The 20,199-nt window shown below is 31.9% G+C and overlaps 1 protein-coding gene across 2 annotated transcripts; it reads right to left on the reverse strand.

The window, feature by feature from the left end:
* Positions 1 to 9,941: 9,941 nt before the first annotated feature.
* LOC105332528 (baculoviral IAP repeat-containing protein 8) lies at positions 9,942 to 19,672 on the reverse strand. Of its 2 annotated transcripts, none has more exons than XM_034476372.2 (7): positions 19,654 to 19,672; positions 18,860 to 19,237; positions 15,930 to 16,105; positions 13,690 to 13,777; positions 12,535 to 12,705; positions 11,882 to 12,025; positions 9,942 to 11,571 (listed from the first exon to the last, which is right to left on the reverse strand). In XM_034476372.2, the coding sequence occupies exons 2-7, from the start codon at positions 19,146 to 19,148 to the stop codon at positions 11,375 to 11,377; spliced, it is 1,065 nt and encodes a 354-aa protein (XP_034332263.1). In that variant the 5' UTR covers positions 19,149 to 19,237; positions 19,654 to 19,672; the 3' UTR covers positions 9,942 to 11,374. The 2 variants fall into 2 exon arrangements, with proteins under 2 accessions (XP_034332263.1, XP_034332265.1); XM_034476374.2 differs by lacking the exon at positions 19,654 to 19,672 and adding an exon at positions 19,501 to 19,518.
* Positions 19,673 to 20,199: the final 527 nt, after the last annotated feature.

Genomic DNA, 20,199 nt, shown 5'->3' on the forward strand with positions numbered 1-20,199 from the left:
GAAAACCAAACGCACCATAAACACATTTTTGATTATTATTATTAAAGAAAAAACAACAAAGAATAATTTATCATGCTCCAAGATATTTTTATGTAGCGCATTATCTGAATTAAATTATCTCACATTCATAAATACCCAAGGGTTCAGACGATGTTCAATCAAAGGTATCAGAAAATCCAAGATTTCCGGTTTGAAACGCCTTCTAGCTTGTTAAGGTTTATTGCATGACTATAAATAAAATGTCTTCGCCGATTTTCCATTGCAAACACATGAAAGTATCTCAAATGATAACATTAAGAAATTGTGCAAGGCGTCCCGAGTACAATCGCAACTTCTCGTGCCTTTCCGAGCCTGCCGGAAAGGCCCGAGAAGTTGCGATTGGTCCAGAGTACTAAAGGAGAAAAGTTTTACATACATTTCCTATTATGATAAAATTCCCGTAAGATTTGTTTCCGCGGGTTATGTATTTTTTCTGCAATATCGCTACCTTTATATCCCGAATGAATCACCAAAGAAAGCATCATATTGTTTAAATAAACAATTATCATGATCTTCTACAGAACTGCAATGCTTAGTTTTTGATTACTATGAAGTCCTCCAATTACAAAAGGAGCTCAATGTTATACTTAAGAAAATCTGAGGGAAATTTTGAAAATTCATTAATTCTATACAAGATCTGTTCTACTAAACTGTTCAGATATTTTGTATACGATTCCATAAAGCTGGGTTTATTATGGCTATTGTTGCTTAGATTCATGAGCGATGTGGCCCACAGGCCTCTTGTTTTTCCTCGTCAATTTCTTTTTCTGTCTGTCCTCTCGATGAAAAAAGCAAGCCCTCGCCATCATTACATGTATTTGTATTTTAAAATTCTTTTGTTTATTTGTGTGTTTTTTTCTTTTCGCTTAAGCTCAGTAGCTCTAATGGAAAAAAAGTGGTTCGATCATTTTCTGCAAACCTGATGACTCTTACGATCGTTGGGAATAAAATGATCGACCTTATTTTCTTCCTGTTGCTAAATAAATATTGAAAGATAATGTAACACCTTCAAATCGTTTTTAAGCATATTTTAATTTATTCGCATTCACAAGATTCTGATTTCATACATGTACAAACACATACCTAAGTGCTTGGTTTCATTAGGTCTCTTGCGGGCACCAAAATACTGAAATAATATTAAACGTAAATGTAAATGCATATTTGATTTGGTTATTGTTTGACGTACAGAAAAAGTCATGTTAACAAGAGAAATCCAAAGTATGTGATACAATGCCCTGTATTAAATTAAATTAAGACGATGAATATAGATCTAAAACGCACGAAGTGCACGGAAGCCCCAGATTTTTAGCACTAGCTGAGGGATGGAGGAGTGGGTTGGTATTCATAAATCAATTCATGTCAATTAACTTTCATTATCAGTCTATTGAATTTAATCAGAAAATGTATTGGTCCCCTTGCTTATATAAATATAAATTACTTTGAAAAACTTATTATGAAATTTAATGTGAAAAAAAAAAATCAAAGCTTCATATTGAACGAGTTCTACTGCGTTCGTTTCCTGACGCTTAGTACATGTATCATGATGAACCACCTCAAAAGTGGCCGCTACTAGATCATTCCGTTTTCTCTGATATAGTGTTTTTTGTAAAATACATAAATAGAGCCGTTTTAACAAAAGCTTGGATAATGGGCAGTACCTGACTAATATCTGATTTAATGAAGGCGGGGACACCCGTGGTTAATTGTCCAGTCAATGGCCAATAGATGCTTGATTTCACACAAAAGAGCAGAGTCTGGCAAAAAAACAAAAAAAGCAAACAAACAAACTTTCCAATTTTGACAGTCTGAATATTACAGTTACTGTACTTACATTGTATCGTAGCGATTTAGGAGAAAGGAGATCAATATTTGATAGCTTGTTTTAAAAAGCAAAAAAAAGGGGGGTAGGGGGTAACACCGAAAGTCCAAACTTTTGTTTAAACGGCTCTCCATGTATATGATGTACAGGTTTTAATAGAAGTGTATCTTTTACTTCGTTCAATGTTAATTTACAATTTTAAAATTGTGTACTTAATTTGTCTCCCTTTGCAATATAGTTTGATATTTTAAATTAAAAGAGATTTAAATGCATGATGCATCCGGATATAATGATGTCCATTATCAAATTAATGCAGTCATTTTCAGAATTTTTACTTTAAAAAATCGAATGCCGAGTGTTACATTGCACTACGTACACATATAATGATTATATTTGAAAAGTGTCCTTCTGTGTACAATGAAGTGTTTTAATGAAAAAAAAATTGATCATTTTCGTTGTCTAAGCGGTCGTTAATTTCGATCGTTACAGAAAAGAACAAGCTTTCATCATAGCCTCATATACTACAAGACACAAAAAGCATATTTTCTTTTCAATAAGAGACTTCGTTGATAGCAGAGGGGCGATTTTGCATCAACAGTAGCTTGGAGGGGGCCTAGTTAGATCCCTTTAACGTGGGCTATAAAAGATTCGGTCGATCCGTAACTTGGTAATATACATGTACATTGAATTAACTAAATGCAATAACATTATCATTACCGATAACAAACTTGCGATATGTAACAAATCAGTATAATTTTATACAGGTTAAACTTATCATAGTCTAGTGCAATACCTAATCTCGGGTCACAGTGATACATGTATAATTAAGAACCCAGTACTACATGTAGTATACGATAATTTAAACTCTGGCTACAAAATATTCTATTTATAATCATTATGATACATTTACTACATCATCCGATAATAAAACCAATAGTAACTATACGGTTACTTATAATATTTAACCAATATAGAATCCTTTTCTTTATTTTTATAATAATTAAGCTTAAAAAGCATTGTAAGATAACTCAGCCTAAAGAATAGCATTGCTTGGAAAGCCTGGAATGCTCACTATAGTATCCAGGTGCGAAGACTTGAAATTGTATTTTTGAATTGTTTAGAAGATAATCTCAAACGTAAACTACATGCTATCATATACAATATTTCTAAACCCCTCCTACAGGATACCCCTGTCTTTTCACTTTAACTGCTTACATGTACAGTGTAGAAATGCATTAAACTCAGCCTATACAATATCCTAGTAAGATACCGGTATCTTGAGTAGCAAGGTAAAACAAACAAACAGTTTTTATGCGCAAATCCCTATTCCTTATTCTCTATGTTTTTTGCAAATGTTTCTAACTTCATTTCAATAAATTTACGTAAAATCCATGCATTGCGTCTGCATCTCAGTGCATTTTCAACCAATTTTTTGGCCCAAACTGGTGCTGCCGCAGATTTAGACAAATAAGTTTTTCATTCTATTCGTCTATATACTAGATATATCCAGCGAAGGAACAACAACAAAACAAGATGATGAAGACGACGACGAAGTGGTTGATGATGATGATGATGATGATGATGATGATGATGACGACGACGACGACGACGATGATGATGGGGATGAGGATTCAGATGACTGATGTTTCTTATTTGTTACAGATAAACAGTTGAACTTCAATATCCTGAACACTGATATCTCAAATACAATTAATATGTCGAAAAGATTTTTAAGTCCTAACCACTTATTAATAATTTTGAGTACAATTTTAACATCGATATCTTGAAAAAAATGAAGCTTTGCAGGAGTACGCTGTAAGAAATAACATTTCAGAAAAAGTAAAAAGTGTACGTCTTTGAAATTTTAAACACATATTAATACGACCATTGGGGTGGATTTTTTTTAGTATAAAATAAATTAATTGTACCAATCAACATTTGCAATACTCCAAATATTAGGTAAAATTTGGTGGATTTTCTTAATTTGAGAATACCCTGTTAAAAACCAGACGATAGACTTTGATGTAATTTTACACATAAGATTTAAAAAATGTGTTTTCAATCACATATTTTAATTTTAGAAAACTTCCCATTGCAGTATTTTTCAGATCTGCTTGAAAAGTGTTGAGAATGACATTTCTTACATTCTTCCTTTAGTAAATATATTTCTTCCTTTGTTTTTAATATATAATGAAAAAATAAATCATCAAAACAGCCATTTTGCCTCGTTTGCTTGTCAAGAGGGATATGTATGGTTTGGGAAAGCTTATTAAAAATTTATATGATTCGTATTCAAGACAATTTCCCTCGGTGAATTCTAGTTGTTTAAAAAGAGTATGTTTTCAACAGCAATTGAAATACCAACATCATATTATTAATAGCGTTCTCATGTTTATCATTTTCTAAGAAAACATATTAAATCAGCTGCTCATAAAATTATACTAAAGCTTTGCATAGTTAAAAACGTCTGATTGAATTGGACTAGTTCACAATAGCTCTGCAGAAGAAAAAAACCAGTTTACATAGCAATGAGCAAACAAATATTTAGGTTTATTCACATATTGCACAATTTACACTTTTCCACAACAAGTCTTCTCATGCTGATAATTGTTCACAACTCCTGTCTGGCACCTAACTTCTGAAACAGGTCTCGCAAACAGTGCTCTACAGAACCATCTCTGCTATTCCTCACGGATGTGGTGGTCATTCCTGTGGCTTGGTCAACACATACACTGATGTATTTCCATTTAATGCCCATGAGTTTTCCTGTAAACGACCAACTCACATCTCTATTGTTCAACATGGTGTAAACGATTGTTTCTGTGTATTCTCTCGATTGTAAAGTCACTGTGGTACTAAATGTCCAACAACACAAATTCTAAAAGCAATCAATGAATATAAAAAAGCCAACATCTATTTTGAAAGAAGAAAAAAAAACGAGTCTTTGTTTTTACTCACATCGCATCGTTCCAAATATAAGTTACACAATACCTAGTTTCGTTTTCATGCTTATATTATTATTCACCGACCAGAAAATGAAAGAGAAAAAAAAAGAAAATCCTGCTTTTGTGTATGGGTATTTTCGGTTGCATTAAACCACACATTTTTCCACAAATATTTTGTAAGCTTATACATGTACTTTAAACGACTGCTTGGCAGAAAACATCAATTATCAAATTGGTCACGGTCACGCATAATATTAACTATTTATAAAAAAAAAAAAAAGATAATAAAAGTCAGGGCAAATTGGTACTTGTAGTATGCCTGCGTTGTAAATTAAAAAAAATGGTGAAAAAAACCCATACAAAACAAAACAACACAGTAACTGACCGAAAGTAAAACCAGCAATCTTAAGGTAAACTTTTGCGCATTTCTTTGGTGTGCTTGTTATGCAGAGCGGGTGTGTGATATTCTGATAACATTTTTCTTGCAAAATTTTATTAAGGTACACCAGAGCTGAGTAGAGCAACACAATATTTGTACATGTAATTTAAAATATAACACAAATTAATCAAATATTGACGTCGTTTTTTTTAAACAAATTTGAGACGACATATCCCAAATATAGTCAAACAAGTTTGCCACAAAGAGACCCGATCTCTCATTTTACTATTATTTAAACCCAACGCAACAAAACACATTTTTAATTAATATTAAAGGAAAATCAATATACATGTAAAATGTCCCAAGATATTTATGCAGCACATTATCTTTCTTAAATTTATTTATTTCATTTAAGATTTGTTTTCGTTCCTTTGAATTTCTCTGGGTAAAAGTAGATGATGTATCAAAGAAGAAATCTAGGATTGTTCCCCTATTTTCAATTTCAAGTGTACTAATTGACAGTTATGTTTGTTTTCATTGATGACAGAAACAATAAGTTGGGAAAAACTTCAGTGCACCTCATAACAGATAATTTTATTCTAAAATTATCAAATTAATCAACAGAGTATATCAAAGAAAACAAAAAGAAATTAAAAAACATTTATATTCATTTTGAAATATTTCAAGGCTCAAAACTGGCATGTAGAACTCTAAATATTGAAGGCTTTGACAGCCATCCCCATTTTTGTAACACGTTTTTTGCGTTTTGGGGTTTTTTTTTTTTGGTTTTTTTTTGTTTGTTTGTTTGTTTTTGATTTTTTTTCTTGTCTTTTTTGTTTCTTTTTCGTCTGTTTGTCCGTCCGTAAACGTTTTTACATTTTCGAATTTTTTACTAGAACAATTTTTACCAAACTTGGCACAAACCATTATTGGTTAATGGGGATTCAAGTTTGTTAAAACAAAGATCTACGCCCTCTTTCAAGGGGAGACAATTAAGAATTATAAAATTTTTGGTTTGGTTTCCAAAATCTTCTTCTTCAAAACCTTTTGGTCAGAAAAAGCTGAAAATTGGGTGAAAGCATCGCCAGGTAGTGTAGAATCAATTATGTTCAAATCATGATCCCTTGGGGTAGGGGCGGGCCTCAAAGGAGAGGATGGTCGAAATTTTACAGAAAAAAAATCCTGATTATTCTTAAAAACTCGAATGTTATAACATACATGTATGGTATTGCTTATATGCAAGCATCTTGACATATTGTTGATTCTCAATTGTTTAGACTGTGGTCCTTGGACAATTTTTGGGCCACACAAGGAGTTCAAAGTTTGATGTAGGTTTATATTTAATATGAACAATGTTAAGATCTTCCTGAGAACTGCAATGCTCAAATTTTGATATGACTCTGAAATCATCCAGTTACTAAAAGAGCGCAAAGTATAACATAAGAACATATTGGGGAAATTTTGAAAATCTTTTATGCAAGATCCATTTTACTACATTGTTCAGGTATTGTGTTTACAACTCCATAAATGGCTATTTTTGTTCAGGTGAGCGATGTGGCCCATGAGCCTCTCTTTTCCCTCGTTAATTTCTCTTTCTATCTGTCCCCTCGATGAAATATAAGCAAACTCACGCCATCAGGACATGTACATCTATTTGTATTTTAAAATTCTCTAGTTTACTTAATTTAGATTTTCTTCCGCTTAATATATGTTCAGTGGTCACGTAGCTCTACTGGAGTAATTGGTCGATAATTTTATTTCCGCAAACGATCGCGATCTGCGAAAATAAAATGATCGACCATATTTTCTCCCTGTAGCTAATAAATAACTGACAAAAGCAATGCAAAACTTTTAAATCTTTTCTAAGCAAATTTTATTTCGTTCAGCATTCAAATGATTCATACAATTACATCACATACCTAAGTGCTTGGCTTCAAAAGGTATCTTGCGGGCACCGAAATACTGAAATAATATCAAACGTAAATGTAAAAGCAAATTTGATTTGGTGATTGTAAAACAGAACATGAGAAATCCAACCCAAATACTGTGATACATGTATGCCCCGACTGATTTAAAGCGCACGAAGTGGGAGCTCCAGAATCTTAGCACTAGCAAGGGTTGGAGGAAAGGGTTGGTATTCATAAATCAACTTTCACTATCAGTATTTTTATATTTAATCAGATGATGTATTGGTCCTTTGCTTAAATAAATGTAAATTACTTTGAATAACTTAATATACGAAATTTGATGCGAGATAACAAAAAAAAAAAAATAACCCAGCTTCATATTGAACTAGTTTCACCGCGTTCGTTTCGCGACGATGACGTTTAGTACATGTACCATAATGAATCATATAAAAAGTGGCCGCGGGTTGATCATTCTGTTTTCTCTGATCTAGTGTGTATTTGGTAAAATACATAAATAGAGCCGTTTTAACAAGAGCTTGGATTATGGGCAGTACCTGACTAATAACCACTTAAATGAAGGCGGGGTCTACTCGTGGTACACTGTTTAGTCATTGGCTAATAGATGCGCGATTTCACACAAAAGAGCAGAGCTTGGCAAAAACCCCAAACTTTTCGATTTTGAAAGTCTTTGAATATTACAGAGCTTATCTTAGCGAATTAGGAGAAAGGGTGTAAATAGTATAATAAGCAAACAAGATTAAATACATCCCACCGAAAGTCCAAGTTCTTGTTGAAACGGCTCTATATGATTTTGAGGTTTTGGTAGATATGTATCTTTTATTTCGTTCAATGTTAAATTACGTTTTTCGATTTATATATTTTATTTACGTTTTTCTTTCCGATATCATTTGATACTGTAAATTTAAAAGAGATGTACGACGCTTTCGGATAATGAGGCCATGATTCAATGCAGTCATTTTCAGACATTTTCCTTCGAAAAAATTGTATTGTTGGTTGGATTTCATTCCACATGTAATGATCATATTTGAAGTAAACTTGCCCTTCTGCATACAATAAAGTTTTTTAGTGAAAAACAAATTAACCTTTTTGTAGCCTAAACAGTCGATAATTGTGCAATCGTTACAGAAAAGAACAAGCTGAGCTTTATTTTTACTGCAAAGATAGCTTCCATCAAAGACTTGGTTGTATGCAGAGGGGCGATTTTGCATCAACAGTAGCTAGAAAAAGAGCATAGTAAAATCACTTTAAAGTGGCTTATAAAAGATTCGGTCGATCCGTAACTTTGATTTTAACTAAATTTAATAAATAAGCAGTAACGATAACAAACATACGATATATAATAAAGTATAATTTTATGCAGGATAAGTATAAGCCTAGTGCGATACCTTAAACTCGGGTTACAGAATAGTATTTTTATTATCATTATGGTACAAGTAACTAGAATAACTTTCGGAGTATAGACAATTTAAGATATCCTAATATGAAAACTTTAGTTCAGACAATAGATTGGCCTATTCTAATTTCAATTCAAGCTACATGTACATACATGTAATAGCATAGGACGAAAACCTTGCAATATTTTACACGGACTAAAACTTGAACCTTTTAAACTCGCCGACAGCTTACATAAGAGTCTGGTACAATATTCTGAATTTACAGCTATATGTTTGCAATTTTAACTAATATTAACATGAATAGCCAAGTACGATAACTTAACTCCTACTTTAGAATAACTTCAGGATACACGATAACCCAAACCAATTGTAACTATACCATGACTTATATTCAATTGATAGAGAATCCTTATATTTATTATAACAATGAGCTTGAATAACATGGTAAGATAACTCAGGCTATAGAATAGCCTAGCCTATGATAACTTGGAAAGCCTGGTATGCTCACTAGAGTATCCCCGTGCGAAGACTTGAAATTGTGTTCTTGAATTGCTTGGTTGGTTACGTCAACTACAGATTATCATATGCAATATTTCAAAACTCCTGCTACAGGATATCCTTGTCCTATAACTTAAACATGTACTTACATGTAGTAAGTAATACATAAAACTTGTCTATAAAATACCCTAGTAAGATATACCGGTATCATGAGTAAAAAGGTAATATATATATATTAATTTCCCCTTGCATGGAATAATCTAAAATAATTTGGGGAGATCAAATGGGTAGTTTATTGACCATCCATGCAGCCTCCTTAATATAACCATATTTTAATGCTTATATATAGTCAGCTTACATATCCTAGAATAATTGATTTAAACTCACGATATAGAATACCTCCAATAATATATAGAATACCTCCTATAATTACTTGTAACTTGGGTAAGTAACATAATTACTTGTAACTCGGGTAAGAAACATAATTACTTGTAACTCGAGTAAGTTACATAATTACTTGTAACTCGGGTGAGTTACATATATTACAGATGGTCAAGCTAATTGACTTTCAAAATCTGAGAAAAGTTAAACCAAGGAAATACTTTTGGTATAACCAAATCTAAATTCTAATTGTGCTCTAGGCTTTATTAAAAAGAGTTTTTTATGGATTTCTCTGTTAATTTTACCGAAATTTCTGCTACAATCATTAGTAGAAGCTTTGATATAGAGACATGTAATAATCCAAAGATAAGCATGTATTCAATATGGATATTTTAGTCAACTAAGTTCCCCGTGACAGCATCCATTGGGTTACATGTATCTAATACAGAAACTTCAACAACTATCAGCTTAGCCCTCTGTCATCAAATCATAAGTGTTTAAACCTAGTTGGTGAAATCTTAAATGATTAATGAAGAATTCAATAACAAAACAGTAAAATTATGGAACTACATATATGATACTTTTATTGGAATTCTTGTTTATTAAAATATCAGATAATAAACACCTGTAAATCAAATTAATATGTGTCAATTTAATCTTTAAGTTAAAATATAATAAAAATGTCCTGAAAACAGCAGAACAACTCTCCATCTGGGTCATTCGAGGTCCTTAAAACATTTTTTTGTGCTGAAAAAAAATCTGCCTTAAAAAAATGTTTTTTTCATAATTGAAATACTAACTCTTCTTGAACATTAAAGCATTAGAAGATATGCATGACACTTTGGGGTGTACATGTAAACGTACAAGAGTTTTCTTTTCATATTTGTATAATGTATTGCATTTACAATCAGGACATAATGTTGAATGGAACTTGGCAATCAGTTACTGACACCAAATCACGTTCTTGCTCTAGACATTGAACAGCAAGTCTCAATTAAGGCTTCAAAACCAGTAATAAAATACACCTAAGCAACAATCTCCTATCTTCAGAGTTGGTCAAACAAAAACAAAAAAACTAATCTACATGTGTGTATACAATCTATGATATATACACTGCAGAAACGAAATTTAAATCAAAATTATGTACATTTAAACAAATGAATATACATATTTCGGATATTAAATCCTCCTCAGTGCTGCTGAATTCATCGTGCTTTGATGTTTAACCAAAATATAAACCCAATAAAATTACTATCCTTTTCAATCAAAACAAAAGGCAAAAAAAGTGACTTTCGCAATCCCAAAAAAGAAACAAAAAAAAAGAGAAAAACACTAACTTTTACACCCTCAAATTTTGAGAGCAATGTAAATACTTTTAAAATTATACCAAAAATTTGGATGAAAGATTTAGATAATATTTACACCTAATTTTACATTTGATATGGTCCCAACACTTTTCTGCTCAACACCGATACCTTAGATGCACCTTTTAATAATCAAGACCCACAATTTAACAATATCAAAACAAATTCTAAGTGCATGCTAATTTTAAAATATTAGTTATGTTATTATATAATAGAGATTATATCATAAGTAATTGCATCTATCATCTAAATGTCCCACTGTATGTGCATTTCTTGATTGTGCACTCCATACAGTTTTTATGAAATTAAAACAGGCATCAGCAAAAATTATGCATAAGAAATTTAACATTTTCCCCCATTTTACTTTTTTCTCTCCTTTTACATAATAACATTTAGTACCATCTACTGTCCAGTAAATTATTTCCCTTTTAATACTGCTGTTAAAATTTTGCCTTCATTTTTTCCTCCCAATAAAAAAAAAATTGCAGCATATATGTATATTTCTTTTCGTTTTACATTTTTTTCTAATTTTATATAAAATGATATAAAATGTCAGTAAAATGATAAAGTTCATGCATTTGCTTTGTTTTATGAATGATATATGTTTTTTGTTTTTGTTTGACCAACTCATGCGAAAAAAACTCGTACTGTCCCTTTTATTGACTCCCGGCAAACTGGGCAGTTTTTTAAAGCGGGGGAGCACTGGGCACAACTGACCAAGTGACCGCAAGGTAAAAAAACAATGGACACTCTCTCCTCGCAACACAAAATACACATAGTCCTCTCTTTCATTTCACTGTTTTTCTGAACAAGGTCCTTCATATCTGGAAAAATTGAAAAATATATATTTCTGTAAAAGTAGTTGTCAAAAAACCCCCCAACATTCAGATTCTAAAAGTGGTAATTGAGGAAACTGACCCCAATATACACATGTACATAAAATGCCTGGGGGAGTAAGAGACAGAGTAAATTTTTTTGTTTTCAAACTGGCAAAAATTACCTTTAATAATTATTGAGATAATTACCTTTTTTTAATTAGAGGCTGAAACTGACACCAATGTACAAGTGTACATAAAATGCCTTTAAAGAGAGAGAGAGACAGACAAGAATTTAATTTGTTAAATTAATAATTACCTTCCGGTACTCGTTCATTCACTTTCTTCCAGGAACTATCAAACTCCACTTTTGGGACCATACAACTGTTCTTGTCAATTTCACCCGATTCCTCCATATCGAAAATCTCATTGGCGATGTTTGATCCAGACATTCCATCCCAACCTGTTATATTCAATTTATCAAACTTTTTAAAATTACAAATGCATTAAAAAAGTAAAATATTAACATAAATTCTCTCACTCCATCAATTTCAAATAATTTTGCTGACCATTTAATATATAAAACTTGAAAATAATATCTTAATAATGCAAATATCCTGGTCATACTTTCATCAGGTTATTAGTTGAATACAAGTAATAATTGTTGTAAGTTTGGTTTTTATAATGGATACAATTTGCCCTGGTTTATTAACATCAAAAACAAAAAATAGAAATTTACTTTTAAAATATCTTGCAGAAATGTTTTTTACAAAATAAATTGTAACCAATACAACCAATTTTATCAAACCTTGCAGGAAAAATTCATAAAATTTCTTAAAACAGGAAATTGTATAAGAAAAAAAAATGAAGTCATATTGATTATATCTCTTATTTTTGAGGGCCAATGAACCTTTAATCTAATCATGAAATCTCGTGACAATTTGTTCTGTAATCTTTCTACTTAAACATTACCTTTAGACTGGAGAACTTTGTCCACCGCCATCTTGACGATTCGGGGGAGGTAACCCATTGCCAGTACGCTCTGAGCCGCATCACTTAAGAGGGGGTTCTTTCTCTCAGCGTTCGTCGGTTGTTTCCTACCCGACGTTGTTTGCTGACTTGATGCAGCATTACTCTGTAGTTCTAATGAACACACAATGAAAACAATCAGCATAGACCATATTAAATACATTTATTGTGACTTACTTCCATACAAATCAACACATGTATCTACTATCTTACATGATGCTGCATCATGCTGGATCAATTCACTTAGCAAAATTTCTTTGCATTGATATTATATGGATCTCAATTATAGTTATGCTGCATTATTTCACTTAGCAAATTTTCTACGGTTAATATTATCTAGAATTATACATGTTATAGGACAATAAATTCCTGTCAGAGCCTCATATAGTAAACAAATCTTCTTTGAGAGATATTGGTGATGTCACTCACATATTCACAATCCTTCCTAAGTAAACTAACTTTTGAATATCACAACATATAATTGTTCTAGCTCTGTTCAATGAATGAAAAGCAGCTTTTTTAAGTCTTGTAGTTATTGAATTGATTGTGTCCATAGTATCTAGCACTCCGGGGGATTCCTGAGCTACACACATTTACTATAATTAATCTTCTTTGAGAGACACTGATGGTGCCCAGCATACACCATCCTTATGTATATTTGACTTTGGTATATATATATCTCAGCATGTTTTTGGTCAATGTATGAGACTTCTCCATATATTTGTAGTTTAAAAATTGTTTTGTTTGCTGAAATAACTCAAACTGCCTATCCATGTTATCATATATACTGTGGATGCTCCAACTGCCACTCAATAAATTTACTAAAAAGCAAACAGTTAAAATGTTATGTACAATACACAGGCTAAACCTTGAAAATTAATATCTCTCTCAAAAATGGCAATTGAATTAAACATCACTGTTCCTTAATATTCATAAGGAACCTTATATATAAAATAAATGCTGATAAACGTTGAACAAATTACTTAAACATCAGGTACATTTCCGATTTACATATGAAGTCATCAACAGGTGAAAAATTTGCTACCTGTCTTCTCGTATATTATGTATCTAGGTCAGACTCCATTGACTTTGCCTTACCTGTATCTACATTGGGGGGTACACAGTCGGCGGCTATGTCCGTGGCTTCTCTTGCCATAGCATCAGTTTGCTGTTGTAATGCTTCTTGCTGCAACAAATACGGAATATATAAGTCACTCATCAACAGAAAAAGATATTTCATATTTCAAATGCCCTAAAATCATGTGCAGTACTTTTTAATATACAGTATTTTATGAATTAATTTACATTCATCAATAAGTTGTTCACATGTTCTCTGTGTATTTTTACAAAAGCACAAGTGTCTAAAATAGAGTTGCCAACACAGCCTCAAGGTAATATGAACTTTCAGACATGTATATGTGCATTGATGTGTTGTGTGTGTGTGTATATATATATTATATTAAACTCATACATATATATATATATATATATATATATATATATATATATATATTATACTAAACTCATACATGTAACACAATTTGATTTACACCTCCACACCAAGGAAGAGATTGAAATTATACAAGTAAATCTAAAAAAATACATGACTTTTTTGTTCATCTATATGATCTATGTGAGTAAGAGTCCTGTTTGTAATTGAACATAACATGCATAATAAGGTGCATTTCATATCCACCTGTTTCTTCTCACAATTACTGGAATGATTAAATATGACATATTCTTGACATTCTGTTATTAATCACAGGGTTTCTGTAAGCTATGTGATAATGACTTTATAACCAAAGTGAGTTCATAATGATGACTATAATGTTTTACATCATCTTATGACTTACCCTGGACAGTATGATATGCCAAATGACGCAACCCTGAACCGTGTGGGTATAATTGAGACATTCCATGTTTTTTTGTTCTCTGGTTTTTTTTTTCAGGGTTTTTTTTTTTTTTTGCTTTTTCAATATGTCCATATTAACATGTTGAATATACGTATACATGTAGATTTTTAAAACATCCTCAGTCAATATACTTCTATACTACTACATCCTATACATGAACTTGTTCAATGCTAGTATATTTCAGGTGTTTCTGCCTGGATTTCGTTTTTAAGTTTTACTACTGTACAGTTTATACAGGTATTTAACAATCTGATACTACAGCAAAATCTGATATAATGTATGATTAGCCAGAAATCTAACTCCTCCAAAATGGCAGCTAGAGTCCAAATTTAGTCCCACTTCTCACGTTGGCTTTTGAGTCCTATTTTCTATGTAATTTCTGGCTAATAGGAGAAGATGCTTAGCCACAGCTAGTCCCCAAGTTTCTTTGCGCACCATATTGGAGTGGAATACAGCTAGCTTATCAATGCATGACATATATAACAGTTCTACTGCTTAGCATGATTACAGCTTCACATTCATCTAACACTGCTGAAGCCTATATATTTCCACCTTCGATATTGAATCATGGGTAAAATGATTGTAAAGCAAATGTCCACTACTGTAAGAAGACTTTGGTAGTTTGCCAACTTGATTTTTTTTTCTTCTGTACTAGTCCAAATCATCAGCTGATCAATAATCTTTAATGCCCTGCACTGCACAGCATACAGAATATCAAAACATGGTAAAATAAAGCATACTGCAATAGAGTCTTTAAAATTTTTCACTCAAGAGGTTCAAAACTAATTCTTTGTGAAGGTCCCTGCTCATGTTTTGATCTGATGTAGAATGCTATTGGATTTTGGGTCTAAGAGGAAGTCTTGATTAGTCCTGGTGTGTGCGTAATTGAATAAGAAGTCATGAAATTCAATATCATTTTTCTAGCCCTAGATCCATAAAACTTTTTAGGCAAGCTCACTTTTCATCTAAGTTTCACTTTTCCACTATATATTCCTTTTGTAAAAAGGGAGACTTGGATCCAAAAGTGAGCTCGTCTAAGTTTTATGGCTCCAGGGTCAGATCTATTTCAAATGAAACAGAATAATCAAACCATGTTTGCTGTACGATCTCGATCTCCATCCTGTGTCCAAAGATGTCTTGGATCCAATAGATGGTAATTACTTGATTCAGAAGTCCAGGCTGCTTTTTTCCTTTGATCCATAGCTGGTACCCATTTAGTACTAATTTTGTCAGCTAGCTCAGATTGGAAAACTTCAGCATTTGCATAGTATCACGTAACAAATGGTTTATTTTTTAAGGACTCCAAGCATTGTTTTTTTGGTTACAATTAAATCCAGTTTCCGTCATGATTTTCTGTATTTTACAAACCCACAACAGAAAAAAGAAAGAATCTGATTAAGTGAAACTTCAAATTAGCCCCCCTACCATCTGTTGTTGTCGCACAGCGACCTGTACAAGATTGATGAACTCTTGACCCTTGTTGTCCCGGACATAGAAACACTCCGGGGCCCAGCGGGCATGCTCCACCCATGGCTCATCCTCAGGGTCCCAGTTACGAAGTCCTGTACCACACAGGAAACACCGCACACTGTCTGCTTGACCTACAAACAATAAAACAAACAGTTTTACACATAAATATAAATTATGAGATGTTTCATCCAATTAACACTGAACATGTTACATACACCCAAGTGGCACAACTTGATAACATTAGTAGGAATATATGTTTGATTTATGAGTGAAAACATGTAAATAAATGGTTGAATTAAGTTTTAAAATCCTTGTACATAATAAAATTAAATCACCTTGAAATGGCTTGCCAACATACCAATTCAAATTATGGAAAATTAATAGCAATCAACCTGCTTGACACTGCTGGTGTGCCACAGGCGATATATATTAATATATTAATATATAAGAATTATTAATATTTAGTTGTCTATCTCAAAATACATAACTTACAATTATGCATGTGTTTGCATCAAATATGCATTCATCATGTTCTCCCAGTATTATGACTAATATAACTTCTAAATGTAAAATGTACAACTAAAAATTCAAATTGTTTCATTCAGTGCTACTGTGCTAATATAATGTGAAAGCGTTTCAAAAATATCCTTATAATGAAACTTTCGCTGCTCTTGTTGGGATTTTTCCAAATTACAATTTTTTTTGGATAATCCAATTTAAATGGATTATAGAAGTATTCCCCCCAAAATATAAAGAAAACATAGAATTAAAGGCCAGCAATACATGAATAAATTTTCCAGACATTTAATTATAATAAATGATTGAGTGAGCAATAACAAATGATTGAATGAGCATTTGCCAGTAAAACATTTCAGGTATCTGCATTTACATGATTTAGTTCAATATGTAAATTTATCTATGACTGCATGGATCCGGGATGTCCTTTAGAAAGGTCATTAGACCATAAAATTATTATTTATAAAGTAAACTCCACGATTTTCAACCGACCTTATTAATGAAAATTTTATGTAATTATGTAAAAATAATAAAAAGGAAAAACCCATATCAAATTAATTTAGTAAAACTATTTAAAAAATTATGCTGTAATAATAAACTATATTGAATTACGATTTTATATCTATATCATTAATTTTTTTCTTTTAACAGCTACACTGTATGTCATTTCATATTCTTTGAAAAAGAATGTTTATCATCAAACTCATCTTAGCTTAAATGAAACATGTACCGAATGTTGAAATCCAAGTAAAAATTTCTGGGCCAAACTTTTAGTGTAACCAAGCAAGAATTACATGTATAAGTAGTACTTTTGTTACCCTTGAAGTCATATGACAGGCACTCACTCCATGCATACTCTACTATAAAAGCAACCTCTTCAGTCTCTTAAATATTATGATTGTGCAGCCTAAAGAGCGAAACTACAAGTTTCCACTGAGTCATGGCTAAAAATAAATCTATTTGATATGTCTCTACTCTTATCCACTCGCAAATTAATGGTTCAATCAATATATCAAATCATGTGATTTATCAATTACTATCAGGTGATTCTATTACTAATACATTAAAAACAGAACATTGACATTGTAAGAGCTTATACTGAAAAATGAAAATAGATAATTATAATTGTATTCATTCATTAAACTTTCGCAATACATGCATGCACATTGGACATTTCTATAGAGCATTATATAGAGCAAATTTCGAAAAAATACAGCTCATATTGCTTTAACTGTTATAATCTTAATATGAATAATTATACCTTAATTTATGGTTATATTTATAGCCTTAGGATATTTGCCTTTATCATCCTGGGTTTTAAAAATACTTTGACATTGGACTTTGTTTTCTAAATTCATCATGCATGCAGGTTGATGACGACATGCACTAGAAATGACCTCACAAAAAGGCCTTAATTTTAATATGTGATTATCTACTATATTCATTGTACTATATTCTTAATATACTCTTATTGTCTCTTGAGTCAGTGAATGTGCATGAGTATTAAAGAGATCATATTAAAGTCTAGCCTCTTAATGATTCATGAAATAAAATAAGAGTAATCCTATTTAAGACATTTTTAAAAACGTCATTGAACGGTCATAGTGATTAAAAAGCATTACTTATAAATATAAGGTAATAAGATAATCCATATATTTATTTATAGTCATATATTTTTAAAGTTGGTGAGAAAAAAATAATAAGAATTTTTATAATAAACATGATCTTAAAGATTTTTCACTCATTTTTTTAACTGCGTAAGTTTTAAACAGGTTTAAGCAAGTATTTCCCGCTATTCTTAAAGATTTCTCACGTCTCACTAATTTTTTTAACTGCGCAAGTTTAAAACAGGTTTAAGCAAGTATTTCCAGCTATAGTCTATTTTAAAATCCTTGTAAGATGTTTTCATGAGCCAACATAATTCACCTAGTTTAGTCCAATCCTAGCTCTCCTGAATAATGAACGTTATCTAAATTACTTCCCTACCACACAGTTTGTGCGTGTCAGATAGTATTGACTTATAGGTAATATTTCAAAACATGTACGTCAGCTGTCACGTACTTTTCAACAATGTTGCTGATGATTTTCCAAAACCCATATTGTCACATGATTAGGAATGTCAACGTATATATTAATATCAAAGTTGTTTTTGTTAAATTTGGCATTTTCCCAAATGTTAATGAAAAACGCAGCAAAATAATACATTTGATCTTGGCTTATAATCTCCCCATGCTCATTGTATTCTTTATCTCTATACCTATAGTGCAAACCCCCATATCAATCCAAACTCTAACATTTCTGAAAATTTTCTAGGGTTGTTTAGGGGATTTTTGTTTCAAAAACAAAACAAAACAAAAGGCACTAATCACCTGTATAGAAAAATCCTGCATCTACTAAGTTATCTGGTTTTTGTTTCGCAGAGGGCGGCCAGTTCCTGTAGGATTCAACCCGTTTCTGTTTAACAGAATAATCCGCATATTTGGGATCGGGTCTTGACAAAGAGTTGAATTCATGAGACACCGGGTTCACGGGTGGATGACCACCAATGGAGGAAATGCTGTCACTTTGATTTGAATTTGGCCGTCGAATCAAAGACGCATGATAAGGACTTCCACTGAATGTATCTGGGGTATCCAGTCCAAGGGGTGCACTAATCATAATATATGATGATTGTTGGCAGTATCACTTACAAAAATCCTAATGAACAGAAGTCACTTGAAATATGTTGAGCAGGATAAGTTAATTGTCTGAAAAATGAAAAACCAATATTAAATACGTGTATTCATATAAATCTTTAGAAATTTTATATTGAATATAATAAAATGTTATATATTTCCAAATATACAGTATTTATTAAATGTTGTATTATACAACATATTGCTAAGTACTGCTCTATTTTAGTACAACAAGCAATTTCAATGAACAGCTTTACAGGCTATTTCAACAAACAAACAAAATTATAGTAACATTTCTTCTTATCTACTATAAATAATCATTACAAAAACCTTACATAGTTTGATGATTTGCAATGTAAAATGCTATACTGTAAATGAATTTAACCTTGAAGACTGAGCCTTAAACTGTTCAACAAAATCATTTGAAAATTTTCACAAAACTCGTTTTGGCTGGAGTGTTTTCCAAAAATCCGTTTTCACGTACTTACTCATACTTCCTTCTTTCAATACTTGGAAAATTTATATTGATCGTTCAACAGTGTACACGAAACTGTTCGCCTGCGTGATAAACCTCTTAACCAACCAGTGCAGTGACGTCCGGTCTGGTAAACAATCATCAAAACTAAATATAGAAGCGGCGTATAAATAGATCTGGATTTTCCCTTCTATAAATAAATATTACTAAACCTCCTCTTTGCAGATAGCAGGTTGTGTAAACTGTTGGCTTCAGGATATATACTACTTTATTTTAGAGGAAGGAGGAGTCCATTCTGTCAATATATATAATTATCATATTTCGAGCGATGGTACGTAGACTGTGACAGTTTGTGTAGATCTACTGTGTTACTTACAAACTGATCCCGAAACTATGAAAGACGTGTGGTCCAATGACTTTAAACTATTGTATAACCCACAAACGGATTCATCATTCGACGAGAACTTTAAACAACAAGTCTTAAATCATAAAGACCACTTAGAACGGCGCATGTTAGACCCATTATACCAATCAAACGCTGACCTGAACAGACAAATAG

This window comes from Magallana gigas, chromosome 9 (genome assembly GCF_963853765.1).
Source record: "Magallana gigas chromosome 9, xbMagGiga1.1, whole genome shotgun sequence".
Taxonomy (NCBI): Eukaryota; Metazoa; Mollusca; class Bivalvia; order Ostreida; family Ostreidae; genus Magallana; species Magallana gigas.